Raw genomic sequence first — 23,599 nt, 5'->3', positions numbered from 1 at the left:
GCCAAGGGCATAACACATCACTGGGATGTGACTGTGAGCTGCACAAGTTGCCCTCACCAGCTTCATAAAGACAGAAATCAGCCCAGGCCCAGCAGAAGGAAATGATCATGTGATAATTTCATGTGAAATTGTCATTATCATCTGCAGAGGGCTGGCCTTTTGAACACTAGTTCCAGTGGCCTGTGAAAGGGAACTGTCACGGCTCTCATACAAAATCTGTGGCAGCTTTCCTGACCTGCAGACTGTATTGTAGCATCCTAAAAACTCTACTGACTTGTAACACAACAAGAATGAATTTGTTTCATGGTTCTACCACTTTTTATTCCCAGAGCAGATTCAGAAGCACTGAGGAGGAGTGACTGACCCAAAAGAAAAGTAGGTATTGAAAACCCACTATATAATTAGGGATTACCTTTCTCTTAAACCTTTTTAAGATGATCCATTGTAGAAGTAAAACAAAACCAGAATATTCACCAGAATCAGAGTATGCCCAGGAGCCTTCCTTGGGGAAGAAATAAGCCTTCCATATTAGAAGAATATTACTAAAAGTAAAATTGTTAAAGCTTAATGTGATGGCGTGCTTTAGAATAAAAAAACACTTGCCACTAGGGCATTAAGTGCCTGCTACAAGTAAAAGGTAACTATAAAGCCTTTATCAAAATTAGACCAGTACCATTTTTAGCAGTAAAATGAAAAGTTTTAAACCATTAATAAATGAATGGATGTTTATTCACCAGTAGCAACCAGTATGGTAATTTCTGGGTGTTGTTGGTGCAGTGTCTGGGGAATGGAAAATAAGATCAGCAATCAGGAGCAGGGAACTAAAGCCTCCATGGCATGACATCCAGGTCCTTACTCCATCTCAAGAAACTTTGGTGCCATACACTGATGAAAAAGCCAAAAGGAATACCCTGTTTTGGGGGAAGGGGCCTTTGTCACAGTACCAGTGCAGACCTGCCAGTACAGGGTACATGCCTTATGTTAAATTGTGCTAAATAAATAAAGGAGATCTGTGTGCCTGTAAGGCTCTGGCCAGGAAAAAAAATTAGGAAAGATTTAATGGCAGTAATGAATAAGTGATAAATATCTAGTGACTATCTTGCTGGGAGTAATTTTTTTCAGAGAGATCTATGATGGGGCTTGTTCTATGATCCCAAAGGGCATCACACATCATAGTGTGCTGAGAGGCTGCAGAACAGATTGAGAAGTAGTTCTCAGTACTTAATACCTAGGGATCCTCAAAAGCCATTTCCTCTTAGGATCACATTTCCTTTGATCATTTGGGTTATTAATTATAGATACCTTGAACAGAACAAAGCACTGTTACTGTACTCCTCAAACAGTGTCTCATTTAAAAGGAACAAAATATTGTACTTAATTAGGAGTTCAGGTCTGGTGTCTTTCCAAGGCACTTTGGTATTGATTTGACCATGATAGCCTACTATAGCAAATATTATGCCATTAATAATAAACGGACCTTGTAGACATAAAAGTGTAGGAAGGAAGCACCAAAATGTTTGTCATTCAGCTTGCCAGAGCAGTTGGAGTATAACCATCCAACATAGCATTTAGAATAAATGCTATATTCTATGGTTCAGAAGTGTTTGCACTTATGTGGAGATTTTTATTTTATGCCATTTTCTAAATTGTATCAAGACCATGCTTCATCAGGTGAATTCAGGCAAAAGCATTTGAAGTTTAATTTTCTCTCTGGATAAATGGAAGCATATTGTTTCTACCTTGGCTCTTTAGGTTAATTTTGCCTCTGTTCTGCTTTTGTCTTTCCTGTGCTGTGGTCCTTATGATTAAACATATGAAATTAGCCATATAAAATTAACCAGTTGAGCATCAATCTGCATATGTGCATGTTCACTTTACTCTTAGCATGTGTTGATTCATCCTTGTCATCAAAAAATTGTATTAATTGACTGAGAGGTTTGTTTCTCTAAGTTCTGGTCTCATAAGAAGCTTTGACTATCATTTTCTTCACACTGCAATCTTGGAGATGTGTCACAGAGATATAGTCAGGATTTACTACATTGCATTCATATGTTACCTCTCAGAAAGAAGAGGGTTTCTCTCCCCATCCAGGTGGGTCACATTCCTGTTGGGGTGCATATGCAGGGGCAGGACTGACAGCAGGTTACAAATCAGCCCCTGCCCCTCCTGGCTCAGGGATCTGCAGGGGAATTGGGCCAAGGTCTCCTGGAGCCCATGGCTGTGCCTGTGCCACCTCATTTGGCTGTTGGATGCCAGGATGGCCCTGCAGTTTGGGAAGTGTTGGAAAAGAGCCTCTCTCTGTGAGGAGAGGGGCAGTGCCTGGGCACCAGCCCTGCTGTGCCCAGGGGCTCTGAGGCAAAGGGAACAAGCTTCAGGTGCTCCCTTCCCTGATTTATTTAGGGAGAAGACAGCAATCTGTGGTAGTGGAGAAGGAGAGAGGAAAAGATGCTTCTCCTGGAGAAGCAGTGCCTGTGTGACCTCCAGGGAACACCACAGATATCCTACAGAGCAACGTTGATGAGCTTCTGCTCTTTCATCCCTTTGAGATGACCTCATCTGCAAGGGATGAACTTTAACTGCACTTTTCAGGTAAGATGTGGATTTTATGCATGCCAAGGTAGTATAAAGTAAATTTTTTTAGGTAATTTTTTATTATCTAGGTGTTCTTGTAACTACTAAGGATTTGAACTAGTTTCAAAACTATATGCAGACCACAAAACAAAACCCATCAACCCTCTCCACATCACTCCTGGTGATCAGAATTCCTACTCAAATCAACAGTAATTTTGTCAAATTGTTGAATCACAAAGCTGAACTTGTCAAGTACAGAACTTTTGTATGTCCATGCTGTACCAATTAAGGAGTTGCTCAGGAGTTTAATTCAAGCAAAGAAGTAGATACTAAACTTACCCCACATGTGCTGAGTTTTTTACCTGTTATCACAATATTTGGCATTTGTCAGACTGATTGCAATGCTTTCTTTCTAAGCTTCCCCCTTCTAATTTGTGAGCCAACAAAACAAAATTCTATTTTATTATTAGCAAAATGAACTCAAGGTCCAGCTAAGCTGATCTCTTTTTTTTCTGTGGCCTTCTTTCTTTTCTGGTTGCCTTCAAAAGGAGTTCCAGTTTGGGAGAAAGTGTAGCTGGAGAGTTCCAAGGCAGCATTTCACAGTAATTAAGAATCCCTGCTCCCCAGGAGATGGGCTGAAATGTCTCCCATAATATACATGAACTCATGGCAGTAAAAGAAGGATTGCTATCTAGGAACATCTGTATTTCAGGTACACAACCCATACCTGCTAATTGCCTTTGATGACTTTTGCCAACCTTGGCTGAAGACCTTCTTAAATCAGCTTTTTATTAAGAACTCACTGGGAATGTGGTTCAGAAAAGCAAAATCTTGTTTTCACTAGCCTGTAAATCATCACAGTTCCTCAACAATTTTCATAACACTTTTCCTTTTTCTTCTCCACACTGCCATGGCTGTTTGCTGAAGTGATTGAGTTTTCTTAACTGTCAGAACAATGTCAAGACAATGTGAAGACAGTGTCAAGGCAAATAGAGAAGGGTGACAGTGTGAAGGAGGGAAAGAGAAAAGAGCTGTCAGTACTCAGAGTGCTCTCTAGAGAAAATATTTCTATGATAAAACCATTGTCACCATGCGCTGAGCAAGAGAGAATAAAGTGGAGGTAATTAAGTTACTGCACTAGGAACATGTCTGGATGACTACTTGGAGGTAAAGAAGAACTTAGAAAAGCAGTTTGTGAGGATGTCTTTTGTCCATTACAATTGTCCCATATAATCTCCTAGATGATGCTCCCTAACACTTTTTTCTCTCTCTAAGCTGTGTACCTCAGGGAGGAAAGACATTGCTTTGCCTACTGAGGGAAGGTGAAGGGTTTCCCCACTTGGTGTGATTGCCAGACATTTTATAAGGAGTCATGAGACAGGACCTCTGCTTGTGGATAGTCAGCACTGAAAGCTGCTGAGTGTCCTGCTCCCAGTTCAGAGTTAAGGCACAATTTACCTCCACAGTGTGTTTTTTTTTTTCTGAAGTATCCTTGGAAAGATGACACATTGTCACAAGGATGAGCAAAGTACAGAAGTGCAGCTCATCTGGGGCTAAATTCTGGCACCAAAGCCCTGTACTACATTGCAACTCCACTGAAGGGGTGTGCAAAGTGAGGTTTTAACTTTTAGAATAGTTTTCAGGTTTTAAAATTAGGAGCTAGTCTTTCAGAAAATCTGTGCATTTGATCTTTGTGCATGTGCTGTTCCTTCCTCCTTGGCTTTAGAGATGGGGAGAATGAAAGGGTTTTCTACTATTTCTGTCCTTCTTCTGGACATCAGAATAATTGTATATAAGAGGGTTTAGATGGACATTTGTCAATATATTGCAGTTCTGGAAAAACAGACACCCTGTTGTCAATGGTTTCTAAATAACATTATAAAACCCACTGGAGAGGTTTAAGAAAAATTGAATTATAAATAGTTCCATAAACTCCACCAAATTCTTCAGGGATTAAATTTTCAGATACAAGAATTAAGTGTTAACTATTCAAAAATGAAAAGGCCAAGTATTTTCTATATATTGCATTTACATATTTATTATAATTTATTTTTAAGGAGGTAGGTTGAATTGTTAACAGATTTTCTTACTTGTTGCATATGAAATAACTGAGCCATAAAAATGTTTGCTTTTCTACCATTATCCAGTTGCTGGGTTATGCTTATTTGCAATTCATCACAGCATTAAGTATAAAAGCATCAAGCCTGGGTGACCTGTTTAGATGAACTGCAAATTTTATCCCCAGCTGCAGCAGCAGCAATGCTCAAAGGAAGCTGCTTAAACTGATTGTAGCCTAGGCTGTATATCACTGAAGGCTGACTTTGCCCCTTGCCCAGTTATGGCTTTTTAACCTGAAAATAGTCTGCCGTTTTGGATTGAGCATCAGCTGGAGAAGTGTGTTTCTTGCCTGGGGCTCAGATGCCTCCTCCCATTAGTGTTCACACCTCAGCCATCCTGTGCCTCTAGGAAGGGCTGGATCTCTCCAATCCTCACAAAGGAAGAGCTGTGGGATGGCAAGAGAGTGACCTGGTCCCTGCAAAAGAGGCAGCTAAGAGTGATCAAATTAAAGAAGTGACATGTAAATTCTTACTGTCAGCAATGGAAATTGCACACACAAAAAGTGCCTCCATTTGTTATAAGAGTGAGTAAACAATAATGCCATTTTTAAAAAATAAATGCTTGCCGAATTACAGATCTCTCAGGCACAAGGAAAATCTGGAAAACTGTACGTGTGTCTTCCTGCTAATACATATCTGTATTAATGTGTGTATAACACATGAAGGGAGGAACACAAGATCTTAATTTAGTGATTTGAACAGGGAAATCACTTGGATTCACTTCACAGCTCTCTCACTGTAAGCAAGGTGTTCACCTTGCCCTTCTCAGCTTAGCATTCTCACCTATAAAACTGTCATGTGTCTCCTTGCAGGCTCTGAGGCCCAATCTGCTTATGTGTTGTAAAACATGAAAAAAACATCACAAGGAAAAAGCTGACATTATTTTCATGGGAGAAATTTTCTCTGTATATTTGCAAGGGAAAGAATCTAAAGAAGTCTGTTCCTCCACATTTGTATGACTCTGATGGGCATGACCATACCTTTAAGTCATCAAATGTCTTTGAGAGAGTCTAAACTGATGTCTAAACTCAATGTACAAGTGTAAGTGCAGGGAGGACAAATGGGTTTTGCAAAGTGAAATGCTGGACTGACCTTGAACATGAAGGCAGAGCCCTTGGCATTAGCACAGGAAAATGTTAGATTCTAAGACTTCACGTGAGAAGCAGAACTAATTAGAGAAGATTAACAGAAATGAGGCATATAATAGCTGGAATAGGGCATGGCTGCAGTTTGAAAGGCTGAATCACTGGACCTTTCATCGAGGTCAAGATTTTAAAAACACTAGACTTTTTTTAATGGCAAGTGACAAGTCCCTGTGGTAGCTGAGCTTTCATTATAGAATTCAAGTCCTGTTGTGCACATAGGAGCTTTCTCTGTGTTAAGATTGTTCTCATCTGTTGATATCTGGATATATTTCTGAGCATGGTGTCTTATTCAGGGTCACATTCACATTCCTACGGCTTTGCAGGAGGTCCTGAAGAGATAGTAACTGAGTCTGCACTACAGTGGTAACACAGTGGAGACTTTTTCTTTGTTTTGTTTTTTTTTTTTCTTAATAAATCTAATAACTGATTTTTTTTTTTGTTTATTTGTTTGTTTCCAAAAGGAGTCTGAAATATACATTGCAGTCTCTTCCCTCCACCTTTCCACTTCACAATTCTTCCTGTCACTAACCAGCTTCCAACAAACTCTAAAGACCTTTTATTACTGAATGGCAAAAAATGCATCAGAATTGGTGAGACAGCACTTCTGGCACACTCCCTGATGTGACTGCTTTACCAGCATTGTAGTAATGTAGTATTCAGCTAAAACCCAATTGGTTCACATGGAACAGAAAGTGTTGAAAGGGACTGTTGGTGATCATGTAATCCAAGCCATTGCATCAACTAGAGCAGAAAGCTCAGCACCCATTGCCTATGATGTGACTACTTCTCGGAACTATCTGTAATGATTTAGTACAAATTTCTTATTTTTAGAAAGCCAGGTTTACTGTAAGCATGTGTAACCACATGCCTGTGGTTAATGAAAGTGTTGGTTGCTCATCAGGGATTGCAGAAAAGAAGCAGTCACCCATGAAGACCCAGAATTCTTCAGGCTGGTTCAGAGCCCTTGCATAAAAGACATGCAGGTTTAAAAGACAGGAAAAACCATCTCTCAGCTCTCTGGGTGTTTGCAGTTATGTTAATAAAGTAAGGAAAGGGTTCCCTTGTCTGTAGAAATGTTGACACAAGATGTCTGAAACCAAAGCACAATTAAATAGCCTTGGCAGCTGTTGTGTGAGTGCCCTCTAGAACGTGTTTTTATGTTAGTCCAAAGAAGAAATTGTGCAATTCAAGATACAAGCACATTTGTGATGCTGCTTCTCTCTTGCACAAAAATCTCAGAAAGTGTAATAACAGTCTCCATTTACTTCTAACAGGATTGAAGAGTGTGGGTCCCTCAAAGTTTAGTTTAAAATCTGGAATATAACAAGCAGAATAATTATTGCCAGCCAATTAAAGTATCGATCTCAAAATCTCAAATATCTCAAAAAACATCATTCTCCATCTCCTTGGAAAGAATCCACTCTTGATTACACCCCTGACTTGCTGGTCCTCACTGGACATTACACAGCATCTTCACTGAAATGAGTGGACTTAGCAAGTTAAACAGAAAAAATGATACTGAAATCAACTCTGCTCAAGGTTCCTTGTTGAATAGCAGAATTATGGGCAACATATACCTGTATAATTGCAGCAAAACCATTGCCAGCTCAGGGGTTTTGGCTGGGGATAGAAGAGGGCCACTGTAGGCTATTTTCCTTGGTCCCTGGGCAGTGAGAACACTGACAGAGATCTCTGGGAACACAAAGTACCTGCATAGGTCTGTGGGCAATTCCCCAAACAAAATGAAGAATGGAGTGTTTATGGCTTAAAGGCTCTAATAGAAGTGCTGTAATAATAGATCTGATTTTGTTCTGCTGTGTGCAGAGAACTGCATTTATCCCCTTTTTATTTCTTTCTATCACTTGTCAGATCATTAGGTCAGTCTGCCGGAAAGATTTTTATAGCCCGATCCTTCAAAGGTGTTCAGTGTCAATCCTTCCTTCTTAATTCCATGAAGTTTTGCTCCAAACACCTCTCAGTCTTGTCACTTCACTAGTGTGGAAAATGATGGCAATCCCAAGTTGCCCACTTGTGTTTTAGGAAATACAATATTCCTTGGCAATAGCCTTTTGAATGTGAAAATGGCAATTGATTTTAGTAGCTTTAATCTTCCTGCACTTTTCCACAAACTCCAAAATGGGAAGATGTTAGACTAAATTGAATCAGACATTTAAGACATACTCATGAGAAAACAGAACAGATAGTTCTTGTTATATCAAACTGAGGGCATTTTTACATGGATTGAGGCTTGCACAATGTTCATTACCATTAGTATTACAACTTGAATTACAAATGTCAGCTGTATTTAATGAGAGGGAAGGGATGGGTTAGTTAGAAAAACTGAATTGGTGAGTCCTATAAAATGATGACCAGATATTTGCTTTTTGCAGTTGCATTACAGAGGCACCTATTGGCATTCTGCTTCAAATATATATAAAGAGAGGGATCATAAAGGCTTGGATTATCATTCCACTAACATTTTTTTGATATTTTCCTACATTTTGTGGTAGGAATCAGCGGAGGCTGGCTTTCAGAATTCTTTTAAGATGCAATCTCTGATACATCAGTGTCATTTCCTGGCTTCTCTCTGGCATTGCACATCTTTTTTGTGATGCAGCCTCTGTTTGCTTATTTCACAAGATTGGTGCGTTCTCTCTTTGCATCTTATTTTTGAGGTTATCAAAGGAAGTTAAGGGGCTGTTGGAGAAGAGCAGGCACAGTTAGGATTTCTTTACACCGTGTCAGACCTCTGTAGTGTTTTTGCCTTTCTTACAGCCAGCACAGCTGCACCCTTCATGCAGCAGAGGTGGCTGATGCCCAAGGAGCAGAAAGGTGATGTGTATTTGTTCAGACACATTCTCAGGGGCTCTCTTTCCAGCTGTTGGGGGGTGGTGAGTTATACTGCAGGCTCTTCACTGCAGATAACAAAGCCTGATCTCTTCTTTCAGCTGCATGGACACTCACTGTGTTCACACTCAGGGATGGTTTGCCATATCTGAGGTGGTATCACAGCTGCTTTGGAAACACCTACAAATTGCCACAAAGCTTAGCTAAACACCTCTGCTGTATACAGATGTCTTTTCAAGGCTACATTTTCAGTGAGAGTTCTGGGTTCCCTGCTGTGAGTAACCTGTCAGGGCAGGTTACTTAAATTGCAGTTGCTTGGGTCCTTGCAGACTGATGACTGTCTATCATTCTGAGTCCTTGCTTTGGCTTCCTGTCAAATCATGTTGTTTTCAAAGTCCTCTAGCTCACATTCAAAGAAGGAAAGAAATGTGTCACAGTGAAATTCAGAGCTAGAGCCCTCCTTGTGGAAGAAAGAGCTAATGAAGTGTTCTGTATCATCCTGTTGGAAACCCCAACAAGGAAGACTGAAACTGTCAAGGGAAGAGTGTGGCCAGTGTATGCTGCCTCTTATGCTGCCTATAGCCTCCCTGGCAGCCTGGATGTGAGTTCGAGCATCTCTGGCCTTTATTTCAGAGGACAGTCAGACTTTGGTAGCACCACAGTGTAGGAACAAAGCTGTACCTCTCAGAAACCTCAGCAAAGGAACTGTCAGGCCATTGTGTCCATGGCTGAGCTCTGAGGGAGAGGTACAATGTTTTGTTTGTTTACTCACAGCCTTGATCTCAGTCATTGTGATTGAGGGCATTTGAAAAAATGTGCCCTGTCTGCAAAGCCTCTGTTAAAGATGCTTTGTCTGTCTCATTATTCAAGGAAAAGTTTAAGGGACTAGGCTGCCAGGATGCTCAGCCTTGGGCAGGCAAGCAAGAGCAGTAAAAAGAAGCAAGGAGTTTCTCCCCTTGCCTGCCAGCATCCACCCAGGCCACAATTATTCAGGCAGAGCATTTCCCAGCACAGAAGGATGCACCAGGCAAGTGCCCTGATCCTTAGCTGCTGGAGAGGGGACACTGTAATGGCTTAGCAGCCTGTGCCCCTCTTCAACCCACAGAAATATTTAGCCCTTGAAATATTCTGATTTCTGTCCCCGCTGATAAGATCCCAGGCAGGCAGAAGCTGCCCTAACCCTGAAGTTGCAGCAGCCTTGTTTTGTTGATGCCTGGAGAGGGATGTTCTGCTGGGCCTGGGGGAGCCCTGCAGAGCTGCAGTGGCAGCTGCGTGGTGCCTGCCCAGAGGCCCTGTCAGCTGCAGTCTTTGTCAAAAGATGGGAGCAGCTTCCTCTTGACCCATTTTATGGGTGAGTAGGATATAATCAATATAAAGTGAACATAAGAATCTCATTGGGAAAGGGTTGTTGGGGTTTTTTGCTGTTTGCTGGTGTGAGAGGGCTTTCATACCTGATAGCACTGGTAATGGCTGAGGAAACAGAGAAGTACAGTAACTATACAGTGAGAACTGACAAAGCATATCAGTCCCTAAAACCAACAAATTAATCTGTGACATCAGTCTGGAAAATAATACGTATCATTTACCTCCTTGCTCCAGATAAGTCAATTAGTTTTAAAGGCTGCCCTTAGAAAATGTAAATATCAGGACCTTTTTTCCATTTTTGGGCCACCACAAAGAGCAAAGGGAGTATTCCAGGTTGCCTAGAGACTGAAGCATTGTCTAAAAAATTTTTTTAATGCTGGGATGTGAATTATAAAAACAAACCCAAAAGTAGAAGTATCCCTGGGAGGTCTTTGTCTGCAAACCCCTGTAGGCAGGATCAAAGGCACTTAGGTTGCTGTTTCTCTAACTTACTTATTAGAGAGAGTTAAGTAACATGGACTAAGATTTATTTAATGCTTTGTAGCTGGCTGGATATATATATTTAAAACTTGATATTTCATAAATAAATAATTTTTGATGCCATCAAAATAAAATGTTAAACTTCTCTTAGATGAAGCAGATCTCCTAGTCCAGTGTTAATTTGTTGCACTGTATCCAGAATGGCCAATTAGAACAGTTTCCTAGGAATCTACTGCTGTTTGGTTTTGTGCAGCAAGTTTTTTTTTTTTTTAATATGAAGTGAGAAGCTGGCAGGTTCAGCAGGCAATCCATGTTTTCCATTCCTTTTCAGGTTTCTGACCATGAAAATTTTGATATTGATAATCCATTCATTATTTATATTTTCTTGCATCATACTGTCAACTTATCAAGTATACTCAAAACGCAAGTAAAAATATAAGTGATTTCACTCCAAAATCAAACTACATGATCTCTAGCAAGGGGGTACTTTCTATTCTCATTGTAATCAGTGCCTTTAATAGCCAAAGTGCTTATTTTAAGTCTAGGGTACCAAAAGATAAGAGTTCTTGTTGTATCAAAGAATGAGAGTAATCTATTTTTTCACTGAAATTTAGGCAACAATTCTGCTTTTGCTGCAACACGGGCTGGGTTCAGGGTTGCCTTTGTTTTGCACAGCACATAATCCCCAGCTGTGCAGAAGGGAAGGGAGCCATCTGCTCACCCTGCCCCAGAGCCATGCCTGAGCTGTCCTGGAGCTGTCCTGAGCCTCAGTGCCACCACAGCCCTCGGGAAGTCCCCACCTGTGCCTCTCTGGGGCTCTGTCCCCTGAGACCCTCAGAGATGCCCCCAGGGAGCTGCTGACTGCCCGTGGTCTGTGTAACACCAGCTGTGAGACAGCAGTCTAGACAATCTCTGGCAGATATTTATCTAACCCATGCATTAAAAAGTTCTGATATAGTGTCTTAATAATCCTTCAGTTGAGAAAGTTCACACAAATCTTCCCTGATGTACATGGAATCTATTATTTTCCAGAGCTTGCCCTTCTAGAGGTGACAGGGAGCAACTGATCTCATCACCATCCTTGATTGCCATTCTCTTTTGTGGAGGTAAGACTGTAATCATGTCTTCCCTCAGGCTTCTTTTTCTGTGACCCTTTCTCAGAGGGCACATCTTTCTAAATGTCTTTCTATTTTTGCTGTCCCTTTCCAGCATTTTCCTAATTGCCTCTCTCTTGCTCACAGCAGCACTCAAAACTGGACACAGCCAGTACTGAACAGTGATTTGATTGCTCTCCTGTGTCTTACAAGTCATTTTACTGTCAACACACAACAGCGAAATATTATTTGCCTTTCCCTGTAACTTTTCAGTGGAGAAGTGCCCAATTTGGCCATCAAAATTTGAGCACTCTCTAAACAGCATTGGATTGGTTTTGTTCCGAGTTTCCTCTAACAGAGAGGAAAAGGTGTAGAGATTTGCACAAGGAAAAGACTCACTAGGTGCTTTAAGTTTATCAGAATAACACATAGAGAAAAAACCGTGGAGGGATGGATGGATAGATAGATATGTAAATTTTGTGTGGGGACACCTTTGAAAGGTTTAGATTTATATCCTCTGCTTGTATGAAATTAAGCAGATTTCATACAGCATCAGTTTTCCCAGTGCATTATCACAGATTCACGATCACATACATCAGTGTTTCAAGATTTGTGTGAGGTCTCTGCTGCTGGTTAAGCATGAATGATAAAACACCATTTTGCACAACCTCCTTTCCTGCCTGTCAGACTCTTTCCTAATAGGTGATTAGTCACAAACAACCTGCTTACAGAGATTGATCTGTGTCCTTGCTGCAGAATTCCCTTTTTGTCCCATGACTGTGAATACATTATTCAGTGGTTTGTCTTGTATTGCCAGAATCACTGTCACTTGAGGGGTACATTTTTGAACAAGCTGATATCTTACACTGTAATTTGTGAATGACAAAATGGGATGTGGGAAATGTTTAATCTCCAGAGGTTCTCAGTCGTGACAGTTCCCAAGTTACAGAGCACACAGCAGAGAGGGGGTCTGTAACCTGGATCCTTACTCTGCTCTTGGAATGGCAGGTGTAGCACCCTAAGAATTTGTAAGAATTTGAACTGAGTAGCTCAAGTACAGCTGTGGCTGGGATGTTCTTAATGGCACATTTGCACATTTAACTTGCAGAAGTTACTGCCTTTTTTTTAAAGTTACAGGGCTACTAGTTTTCATTCTTAAGATTTAATTTCATTCTAGAGATGGAGATATTATCCATAACAAAATATATACATGAAAAGGAAAAAACCCCAACCCAGCACTGTTACAACTGGGTGAAGAAGCTGCTGCTTTTAACTTACTGGAGGTGATGGCAGACATCTGAAGGATGTTTCACTTTTGCAGTGCTCCAGATGCAATGTGTGACAGCCAGGAGAGAGGCAGGGCTGCTGGTGCCTGTGCTCAGAACTGCAGAGTGCAGCTCTGACAGGCTCAGCTCCACGGAGGGCTAATGAGGAGCAGCAGAACGGGCCGTGAATTCATCAAACCACACTAACAAGACTTTGCTGGAAAGCTCCTCACATCATCCCAGTGTGCATGAGGGATGAGCAGTGTGAGCAAAACCACAAATCTCTTTATAAGCAGAGCTTTATTCCTAACACAGTAATTAAGCAGTAATTAGAAGTTTCGTGAGTAATGGGAATCGTTGTGCGAAATTAAGAGTTCTTGTCCATGAGGAAAAACTGCATAGTGCCAGCATCTCAGAGAGGTGGAAAAAGGCTGCAAGTAAAACTCAGATATTTTGCTCACATTAACAGCAATCCCAAGTGAATTTCTATTCTTAATTTATGAAGACTTGAACAATTTATGAAAAATTAATTTGGAGTAAATAATACATTTTATCAGCTCTGTTGAAAGGTCACGAAAATGGAAAAAATAAATAGAAACACAAGTGGTTTGGGTTGGAAAGGACCTTAAAGATCATGTCGTTTGAACACCCCTGCTGTGGGCAGGGACAGCTTCCAGTAGACCAGGCCTTGAACACTTTCAGAGATGGGACATCCACAGCTTATATGGGCAATAGTTTTGGCCTTAAAATATTATTTTTCTGTATTTTTCCCAAAAGGAGGCCAATTCTGCAGTACTGGTTGGTAATCCATTGTAAAATTTGTTTAAAAAATCTGTACTTGAATCAAAATCAAAAGATTTTGGACTTGACTTCAGACAGAATCACTTCCAAAACTGATGTGTAAATATACCAGTATTTATCAGAATTTCTCTTCCTCTATTTCATAAGCAACTCTCTGCCCACAGTTTCATGCTTGTAATTCCTGTTAGACAATAGGACGGCAGCAATGAGTTCTCAGTGTTGCTCTGAATTTGGGACATGCTTCCTGTTGTACATGATGATTCATGGTCCCTCCTCACACAGAGCTGGGCATCTCTGGATGCCCTCAGATTAATTTTCTGTGAGTAGCTCATTGGGCATGATTTGTAGAAAGAAATGATGTTCACAAAATGCCATATAAACCCAACTTGTATTAAATGCTTGCATATGGAGAGTTTATGGCTTCTAAATACTATTTTCCAAACAGTTTAGAATAAATCACTATAAGGAACAGTCTGCCTTTAAGCAGGACCTAAGATTAGATTCCTTTGGGGAAAGACAAATCCAGTAAATTGATTTTAAAAACATAATGGCTGATACAACTTCTATAAATATCTTCACTCACCTCTGTTCCATTTTATCCTCACCTTTTCTGTCTTGGACTTTCTTAGCTTTAATTTTTAAGTAGGGAAGTAATTACAGTCAATTCTTCTGCTTCTATTTCTGTCTAATCTGTTCACAGTTATGTTTTTATTAACAGAAACTGTTAGCAGTTTCAAATGGGGTACAAACTTTCTAAAGAGAAAAATACCTATCAAGATAATTAAATATACAGTACTGAGAGACAGAGATATGGTCCTGAGCCTGATTCTGGTTCCTGGTGCAGCTGCTGCTCCATCCTGGTATACTAGTTTGTATCATACTATGGCAACAGACACACTTCTACCTAAGAAAGTTTCCCAAGACTGAAAAGCCCCTTGCTTGAGACTGGCCATAACCCAGAGAAAACCTGTGCCACATCTGAGATGCCACTCCAGTTAGGTGAGCTAAGAAAAAGGCGTGAAATGACATGAAATTACTTTCCTCGCCTTTGGCATCCTGATTTGAGCAAAGCTCACCTGAGGTGAAAGCCAAAACATGTATTTATCTTCTTTCTTTAAACTGATTCCTGGGGGCTTTTTTATTGGTTTCATTCTAGCAATGCTTTCTTTGTGCATCATGTTTTTGATGTGACCTTCTTAATTTATAAGAACTTAACTTTTAATTCCCATTCCCAAACCTTTTATATTTTGTTCTGATTTGTCTGCCTCATGGATAAATGAAATTTTCTTAACTAACACTACTACTATTACTTAGACAGCAGACTCTGTCTTAGAGACTTTCTGGTTGTGCATTCTAAAGGATGTAGACTTTGCAAACTGCTTTGTGAAAGTTAGACATCCAGTCTTGGCTTCCCTGATTCACAACAGTACATCCCCAAAAAGAAAATTCCTAGCATAGAATTATGTTTCTATGACATTCTGTATTTTTCATATATTTTCAAATGTGGGATTTTTAGGTTTGTTTTTTTTTTTTTTTTTCAGTGCTGGTTGATTCAACTGCATCTGTTTGCTTTTTAGTCTTTAATTTATGTTGGGCTGTAAACTGTCCAAGTAACAATTTGAGTGATGCAGCAACAGAAGGTGACCCAGATTACACAACACTGTAATGCCAAGCCTTCTTGTTTAATGGCAGCTGCTCAAAGCTTTGTGTTATTGCTATTCACATCCCACAGACACAAATCAAGCAGGCTCCTCAGGCACACATCCTGCAGATCTTCATTTTAAACATGCTCAAGAGCTGCTGCTTTTCATACACACGCAGCAGCCTCACCAGCTGAGACCATTTAGACTCCTTGGCTTGTATTTACTCTCAGCCATCTGACACAATTATCAAGGAAACCCATTGTGACTTCACTATTTTGCACATTTCTGTTTATGTGGAAGTTTGTTCAGGACATTTTTTCTCTATAAAAGTAGTTGGACTTTCATACTCCCTCATAATGGATGTATTTTACAACACTAAATACATCACAGTTGTTTAATAACTGCTTTCTCTAGAGGCTGTAGTTAGAAAAGTGCCTATAATAAAGCAATACTAGTAAAAAAACATAACAAGAACATTTTAAGTAGAGGATAAATTAGTCTAGATTTCAATCAAAAAGGTTTAGATTTACTGAATGAGTGGTACCAAGAAGCAGACTTTAAAGTATAAGTACAGTTTTAGCAAAATAATTTATTGTTGTACCTTGAATACACGAAGCAACAAAATGCAACAAAATGTTGCATTCCTTATTTGAAAAAAAAAAAAAACCAAAACCAAAAATGAAGCATGGAAATCAGGAAAGCCATCAAGCAATGAGTTGATACAACTTAGTTTCGTGGACCAAATTTTTTTGGCATCTCCATCAAATTTTTAAAGCCTTCTGACAACACAAGCTCTCTGCTAGAAGTGAACGTCTAACCATCTCCCCAGAGGACATGTCAGAACAATAATAAAAAGTGCAAATCTTACTTTTTAAATGGATGAGCAGCAAAAAATTGAGGTAGAAGACGAGCAGAGAGTTAATTCTTGAATGAGCCATATTCATCCTGATAGGACATCCTCCGCCGAGCTGCCCGTTGTCCGAGGGCTGGTGCTGATGCTCACAGCTTTCTCCGGGTGTCTGGAGCCAAGGGCGCAGCCGGGGCACCCAGCCCCCTGCGAGCCATCTCTGCCCCCCGCCGCCTGCCCGCTGCAGACGCCGCTGCACAAGGCACTGCTGCTTGTTAAGGTTTGACTTCGCCAGGTCCCAGCGATTTTTCAAACCTGGTGCAGATTTGCGCGGAGCTGGAGCGGAGTCTTCGGGCTGGGGCTGGTGCGCTGTGCTCTGCCCGGCTGTCCCCGCAGCGAGCCCAGAGCTGTGCGCTGCTTGTCTGCCCACACCGCACTCCCGAGCCACTGTGCAAACACCTGCCTGCTCCTTCCTTCCTGAATCTCCTCTGTTATGTTACACCGTTAGCACGTGAAGTGAAAGGATGAAACATCCACACTCTGAGTCTTTTTATTAGTGAGATGTTAGCCCGCTCTCTTCCTCGGTATTAATATTTTTTGTCTTGTTGGTATTGTTTACACTGCAGTGACTGAAAAGCACACTCCTAGGAGCTGGCACAGCACCTCTGAGCTTCAGCAGGCTGTGCTGTAATCTTGAGCTGCTCATGGAGGAAGCAGTCACTGTCAGAACCAGGTGTCGGTAAGAGAAGGGATGGCAGCAGGGCATGGGCTCCATTGGGATTTAGCCAGGGCTGGTGTGCAACAGCTGCTCTGAAGCACCACTGGCCTGCTGTGCCTGGGGAGCCCGGCCCAGCTGCCACGGTGGCTCCTCACCCTGTGGCACAGGCACTGTGCTGTCCCTGCCCAGCGCTGTCTGTGGGCTGTGCCTCACAGACAAAGCACAGGAAAATCCTTGTCCTGCTCTAGCAGAAGGGAAAGTGAGGGCAGACAGCAGCAGCCCCAGCAGCTGTATTCACATCCCAAACCAGTACAAACTCTGGCCCTGTGGCACCTCCCAAACCCAGTCTGTGTGTCCTCTGTGGTGACACTGTGCCACAGCACCATTCTGGCTCTGAGGCCAGCACAGAGAGGAGCTGCATGTTTTGCACTGGATCTCCTCCTTCCACCACCTTCATCTCTACCAGTCCTCCTGGTCTTTGGCTCTTGACACTCATTGTCCTTGTCTCAGTGAGAATCCAGGCATTCCCAAACCCAGAAACAGCCTGAAAAATCTGCTTGGTTATCGCTACACTATATTACTGTCAAACAGGTAATATATAGCAATACATTTGGTATTGTGTTTTTCCTCCCCACTGCAGCAGAATGTTAATCCCTGGTTCAGGAAGCTTTTGATAATGAGTTTAATTTTACATGCACACTTACCTGAACAAAGTACAAGCTGAAAGTCAAGTGTGTGCTGAAGGCCTCAGATGAGTAGGGAGCAGACTGTTGATGCCAACATGAATTCACTAAAGCTGTTTATAATAGGTATCACTCATTAAGCTCCGTGAACTGATTGATTTTAAAATTTCTCCTGCAGCAAAGCTCCTCGTTCTTTCCCATCTCATCTATTGTGTAGCTGCACTCACCCGCTGCTGACCCTGTGGCACATCCTTGCAGACCCTCTGTCCCTTCTCCTGGCACCAGCAGTGCTCCATCCTCTGCTTCCCTGGAAGCCTCCACCCTCCCTGAGCCTCCCTACTCCATTCACCAGCTCTGATCTCTCTGATGACAACCCAGGCTGGATTTCCTGGCCCAACGTCATGGGCTATGAACGTTATGATGAATAGGGGTCCCAGTGGAAAGTACTTAGATAACTATCAGGTTAAATATAATTAAATTGCTAATTGTAGTTTTCAACTCTTTCACTTTTCATAATCCCCTTTCTTTTATATTTACATTTGCGGTTGTTTGGATGTTTTCTTCTCCTTGCCATCTGTCTACTTCATTTCTTCTTGAAATTATGCAGTAAGATATATAATCATTACAACGTGAGCATGAAAATACCACTGTCATCAGGGAATTCTTTTGTCAGGCTAAATTATGCAGTTAAACTCAGTGCTGATTGCCTGCTTTCAGTGCATTATTATTTATATTTGTCACTATGTAACTTCCTTAGAACAACAATGTTTTCTGGATTCATATTCTAGTCAATTTGAAAAAGAAATCCTGTGAGTATTCAGAAAGATAGACCCCAAATGTATGCAAATACAAAGTTTTCAATTCTGAGGAATATATGGTAGGTACTTCAAGAAAATGGTCACATCTATTAAATCTGGTTATTTTTCTGAAAAATGTACAAGTACAAGTAAAATCTGTACTCTAAGGAAACTAAGCAGTTCCTAGACAGGATATGCCACCAATCTGAGAACTTAAATGTATTGTGCTAACACATATGTTGACATTGGAATTACTCTGCTGCAACTCTGTGGTAATTACAAAATATTCAGCAGTATATGAACACCTCCTAGGTCTTTTAAAAGTTATTAAAATGTAATAATTTTCAGAATAATCAAAAGAGCTGCTTTTTTTTTAACCTGTTTAAAACTTAACTCTGCATTTCCTAATGCCTTTTTTCAAATGTTTCTTCTTCTTTGTGAGCTATTCATATCCCAGAATTTCATGGGGAATAAACTAAATTAACTTATTACCGTCCTAATTCCTTGAAGTTGCCTACAGGAGGAAATTTGAATGTCTGCATGCATATAATTTGTACACAGTGAAACATAACATCTCAATGTAATTTTTATGCTTTCTCAGTACAGCTTAGCTGTAATGAGATTCTGCAGTCACAAAAGTCAGAGGCTATGCCAGTTTCTAAGGGAAAAGGGGTTTGTGTTGTCATTTGCTTTCACTTACATGCTGCCTTTTCTGTTCTGATTGCTTCCGTGCAATAATGACAGTGGTGGGGTATCAAACTACACTAGTCAGTGTCATCTCTTCTAAGACATTTTATGCAACTCTGTCCAACTAATTTCATTATCTAACATCTTTTGCTTCCTGATACAAGCAGTGTTTTCAATTTCCAGATGACAGCAGTACTAATTAATTGTGTATCTTCTGCTTCTCACTGCTAGGCGTGTTTTCTGATTGCTCAATGTTGCTCCAATTTAAAGTGTAATTTTTATTGATGCCATCCTGTCCCTTCTAGATCAGATATATTTACAGGTGATTTTCCCAAGTAATTGGCACTTCTTTTCCAATGTTTTGTTAGTTTTAGTGTAAACTACAAAATGAACAGAAATTAGAATAGTTCAGTAATTCACGTAAGGTGTAAAATTGTCTGGCAAGTGGAAGATGTGAGTTTTTAAAATGCCTGATGCTGACAAACCTGAAGCTTTTATTAAAAATCCCTTTGTTCACTGGCAAGTAAGGCACTGGTAATAGTCAGGAGCAGGTGGCTGATTTCTTGGAAGAGTGACTGAGCTGAAGATAACATTTGCCCTAGCAAGGTTTTGGATATGCAGAACTCAGCTGGACAGTGGCCCTTTGCAACCTGCTCTAACTAGATGTGCTTTGGGCAGGTGGTCCCTTCCCACCATATATTCCTGATTCTCTGAATATAGAGACTTCCTACAGCATTAGATTTCCTGCACAAGCACCAGCCTATATTAGCTCAGTCCCTAGTTCTGCATGCCTAATGCAGAAAGCCTCTATTTATAAAATAGTCCCTGTTTTTCCATAGGGTCTTTCATTTTCTTACTTGTATTCAATGGTACTTCTTGTGTACATATTCTCTTAAGTTCTTGTTGAATTTCATCAGGGATGAAATTAGGATTCTAAATTTCACTGGTGTTCCCACTTCAACAATGGGAGAACTTCATTTATAAAAAACCATGGAGCATTCAAGCATGAAGTCACTCTTGTCTGACATCCTGGTTTGGCCATTAAAATACATTCTGAAGTATTTATTGAAAACAAGTTGTCCAGATCATCTTCCTGTTTATGGTACTTTATGTACCTCTTCATTGAACAGCTGACAGATAATCTTTTTCTTCAGCTTGTTGCAGTTTGGGTAATTACAAGTGGACAAACCAAGGCAATGGAGAAACCAATGTGGGTAAGGGATGGCTGAAAGGTCTCGTAGATAGAGTTGCATTGTTAGAGGAAGTTGTTTACCTCATTAACAAAACCACTATACATCTATTTGCATTTTAATTAGGCTCCTTGCAAAGAACAACTCTGATTGCATTGATTTCCTGCAACACTTGCAAAGTTTACAAATCAAAAAAGGGGCAAGAGAGAAGTGGAATTTCCTTCAACCTGTACTTTTCCAGAGGCAAATATTTGATGACTATATTTAACTTGTTAGTCTATAACTAACAAGTTACCTCTTTTGAGCTTTCTTTTCCTTTTTATTAGGGTGTACAAATATTTGGGGGTTTGAACTCTTGCTTTGCTCCTTTTATGTCTTTCTCAGCCAGAGTAAAGCACCAGAGCACAACCTGCCTATTCTGCCTATTTTCAGGTTGCAAATGTTTTTGTGAAACTGAAGGGCTTTATCTAAAAATGTGAAATTATTTTGCAAGACCTGCCGAGCACATTGCTTTCTTAAATGTAAAACATTTTTTGAAATGATGACTACTTTTTTGATTCCTATGGTAGCCACTTTCCTACTGAGTAATGAGGGATTTCTATGTGCCAACCTAAAATACAAATTTAACCAAAGATTACAGGAGTGTCAAGCTGATTTGCTTAGAGATCTCTAATTTTGGATGTGATAGAAATAGTGGGAGCAATAAAAGCTGTTTTGGTTTTAAAATTAAGTCTTTCCTGAGTATTTAACATATAGATAGGCAAAACAAAGTGTCTGTGCAAGGTAGGACAGGATTCCCCTGGGACCTGCAGAAGTCAATAAAGTGTGTGATTCACTCATCTTGGATGAATTTTTATAAAATAACATGTTTTTATCATATTGTGTATAGCTGGGAATCAGGAAGCAAGGAAGCAAGAGGCATTACCAGGGAAGCAATTTCAATCAGATGAATGCTAGGTCAGGCCTTGTCAATGCAGATGAAAATTGGCAATTAGTATTCTGTACCTTGCTGCTAATGAACCATCTAATCAGGAAGTTTATGTCTGTACCAATAAGCCTCATGTGAGTGCCAAGGCTAAAGGAGTGCTTGAGAAAATGAGGCAAATTGTGTTTTTATGAAAGCACTGATATATTAAGTTCTAAATGGGTTGTACATTTATTTTTCCCTCTATGCTTTTCACTTCAGCAGACTAGATTTGTTAAAATCCTCTTCTAATTCTCTTTTTAAAATTCCTTCAGAGGGAGGTAACTCAGACTACCAACCAGAAAGATCTAAACATGAATACTGGAATTAAATTGAAAATCCTGTCTGTTACAGGGGACATAGTTGTATAGTTCAGCCACAGTTTCAAAGGTATTTTAGAAAAGATCTACATAGGTATGTAGCATGATTTCATCTGATCAATACAAAGTGGTTTTAGAAGGAATTCAGACCCAACAATTCCAGCAGGAAACAAGGTAGGGGAGGAGAAAGAACAAGGCTCAGGAAGGCAGGATTAGTAAATAAATATGCTTGATTTTAACACACACTTTGCATGTAAACATTTAGGGACAGGGCAGGATGATGTCAAGTGGAAAGGCTGGGAAGGAGGAGATGCTTCTAAAACTACTGTTTGAATTTTGGTCTTTGCAAATAGAGAAAGGTGGCAACACACTTGATTTCACAGGTCAAACACTGGGCTGAGGGACATAAAACTAATTACTTCCCTGGTTTTCTTTGCTGCATTTGCAGTGATAGATCATTTTGAGGTAGTTAAATTTGCAATGCAAAACATCATAACACTCAAAAAGTAACTTTTGTAGCAGGCAAATTCAGAAATTTCTTAATTTTTCATGATGTCTAATACCCCTTACAATTTTTTCCCCTCTTCTGTATTCAGTCGTTGTATATTGAGTATGACAAGGTTCTGACGATTTGGATCTCCTGGATTTGCAGGTTTTCAGTTGAAGGATGTGACTTCCAGAAAGCACAAAGCAAAATTTCCCTGTAGGCATCTCTGAAGTGTCTCAGTGTGGATCATGGCAAGCATTAAATTCCTCTTGGAAATCTTGGCCTCTGTGTTAAAGTATTAGATAATATTATGGGAACAATAAGCAGTGGTAGGTGCCCCAAAGGGATTTCAAATTTCTGCTAAGATTGGGTAAGACAGCATTCATCTTAATGCCAATGCCTTTCTCAAAGGCTGCAGTTTGGTACTGAACTAAATCCTGAAAGTTTGTCAGTTTGAATTACATTGTTCACAAGGTAAAATGAAATATTCTGGCTTCCAAACTTGTGCTGATTGTGATTATCTCACACCTACTTCAGCCACTGGGGGTGATGCTGACCTCAGTGATGATGACATATGTGATATCACCATGTTCCAATGACAGTGAAAGGAAAAAACCCCCTGGATGGAGGGGGCACATTTTGACCTCTAAACATTATGTTGGATGTGAAAGGGGGAAGGAGAAGACATTACAACTGTAGCTGACCTATATTCTTCAAGTGTCCACTGGTGTGACAGAAGCTACACACCCCCAAAGCACTTTGGAAAGGCTTTTAATCCTCAGCTAAACCTACAGGTATGACTCACATGCCTGAAGAACAGTAAATGATGAGGCCTTTTAGAAATGTAGCCCTGCAAGCTGCTAAATGACTGTAGTCTAAAGACACAGCTCAAACAGCTCACTAGTCCAAAATAAGATTAATTGGAGTGAATGAAACAGTCTCTGGCAGCATCTGACTACTGAAGAATGGATAAATATGAGCCATGTTAACCTTGACCCCCTCAACTCCTGCAGCAGCAAAGTCAGACTTGAGTATTAATTTGGTGAAGTAGGTTCATGTAACATGTCCTTGTAAAACACCATCTTAAAATAAGCTGGGAAACCAATAACCCACGAGAATGATACCAAATTGTGTTCTGACATGGCAATCACAAGTGTTCAAGAAATGGAATTAACTTTCTGAAGGCTGGGCATGCAGGATGTACTGTATTTGCTCTTCTCTCCATTAGAACCTCTGGAAATAACAAGTCTGGCAGACTGCACCATTTGTGCTCACTCAGTGTGACTCTCTAACAGTTTGGCATTTCTTTTGGACCATATTCCTCCATGTGTCACAAGCCACAGTGATTCTGAAAATAAGTGTTATACTAGTAATTCATGACAGGAAAGGAAAACTTTCTATCAGGCCAAACTGATGCAAATTTGACATGTTCTCTAGAAATAATAGATGAATTTATCCACTCACATTTATCATGACCAAAATTAAGTGCAACTGTCTTGTATTGTATGCCATTTAAATGTGAGAGCCCTTTTCTCAACATTGAGCAGAAATTCAGAGTTAGATGGTGGTCTCTCTAAA

The 23,599-nt window shown here is 40.3% G+C and overlaps 1 protein-coding gene across 3 annotated transcripts in view; it reads right to left on the bottom strand.

Moving 5' to 3' along the window:
* CRB1 (crumbs cell polarity complex component 1) overlaps positions 1–17,790 on the bottom strand; it is a 96,437-nt gene extending 78,647 nt beyond the window's left edge. Inside the window, exon 1 of one of the 3 annotated variants that reach the window (XM_079313477.1) lies at positions 17,598–17,790. Coding sequence is in view for 2 of the 3 variants with exons in the window: in XM_079313479.1 (XP_079169605.1) it covers positions 16,197–16,272 (76 nt within the window). In the remaining variant the exon portion in view is untranslated. Of the gene's footprint in view, positions 1–16,196; positions 16,588–17,597 lie in introns of those variants that run through there. The other 2 variants (XM_079313479.1, XM_079313478.1) reach the window with 2 other exon arrangements.
* Positions 17,791–23,599: the final 5,809 nt, after the last annotated feature.

The sequence above is a fragment of the Erithacus rubecula genome, assembly GCF_903797595.1.
Source record: "Erithacus rubecula genome assembly, chromosome: 10".
In the NCBI taxonomy this organism is placed as follows: Eukaryota; Metazoa; Chordata; class Aves; order Passeriformes; family Muscicapidae; genus Erithacus; species Erithacus rubecula.
This window is presented reverse-complemented; position numbering and strand designations above follow the sequence as displayed.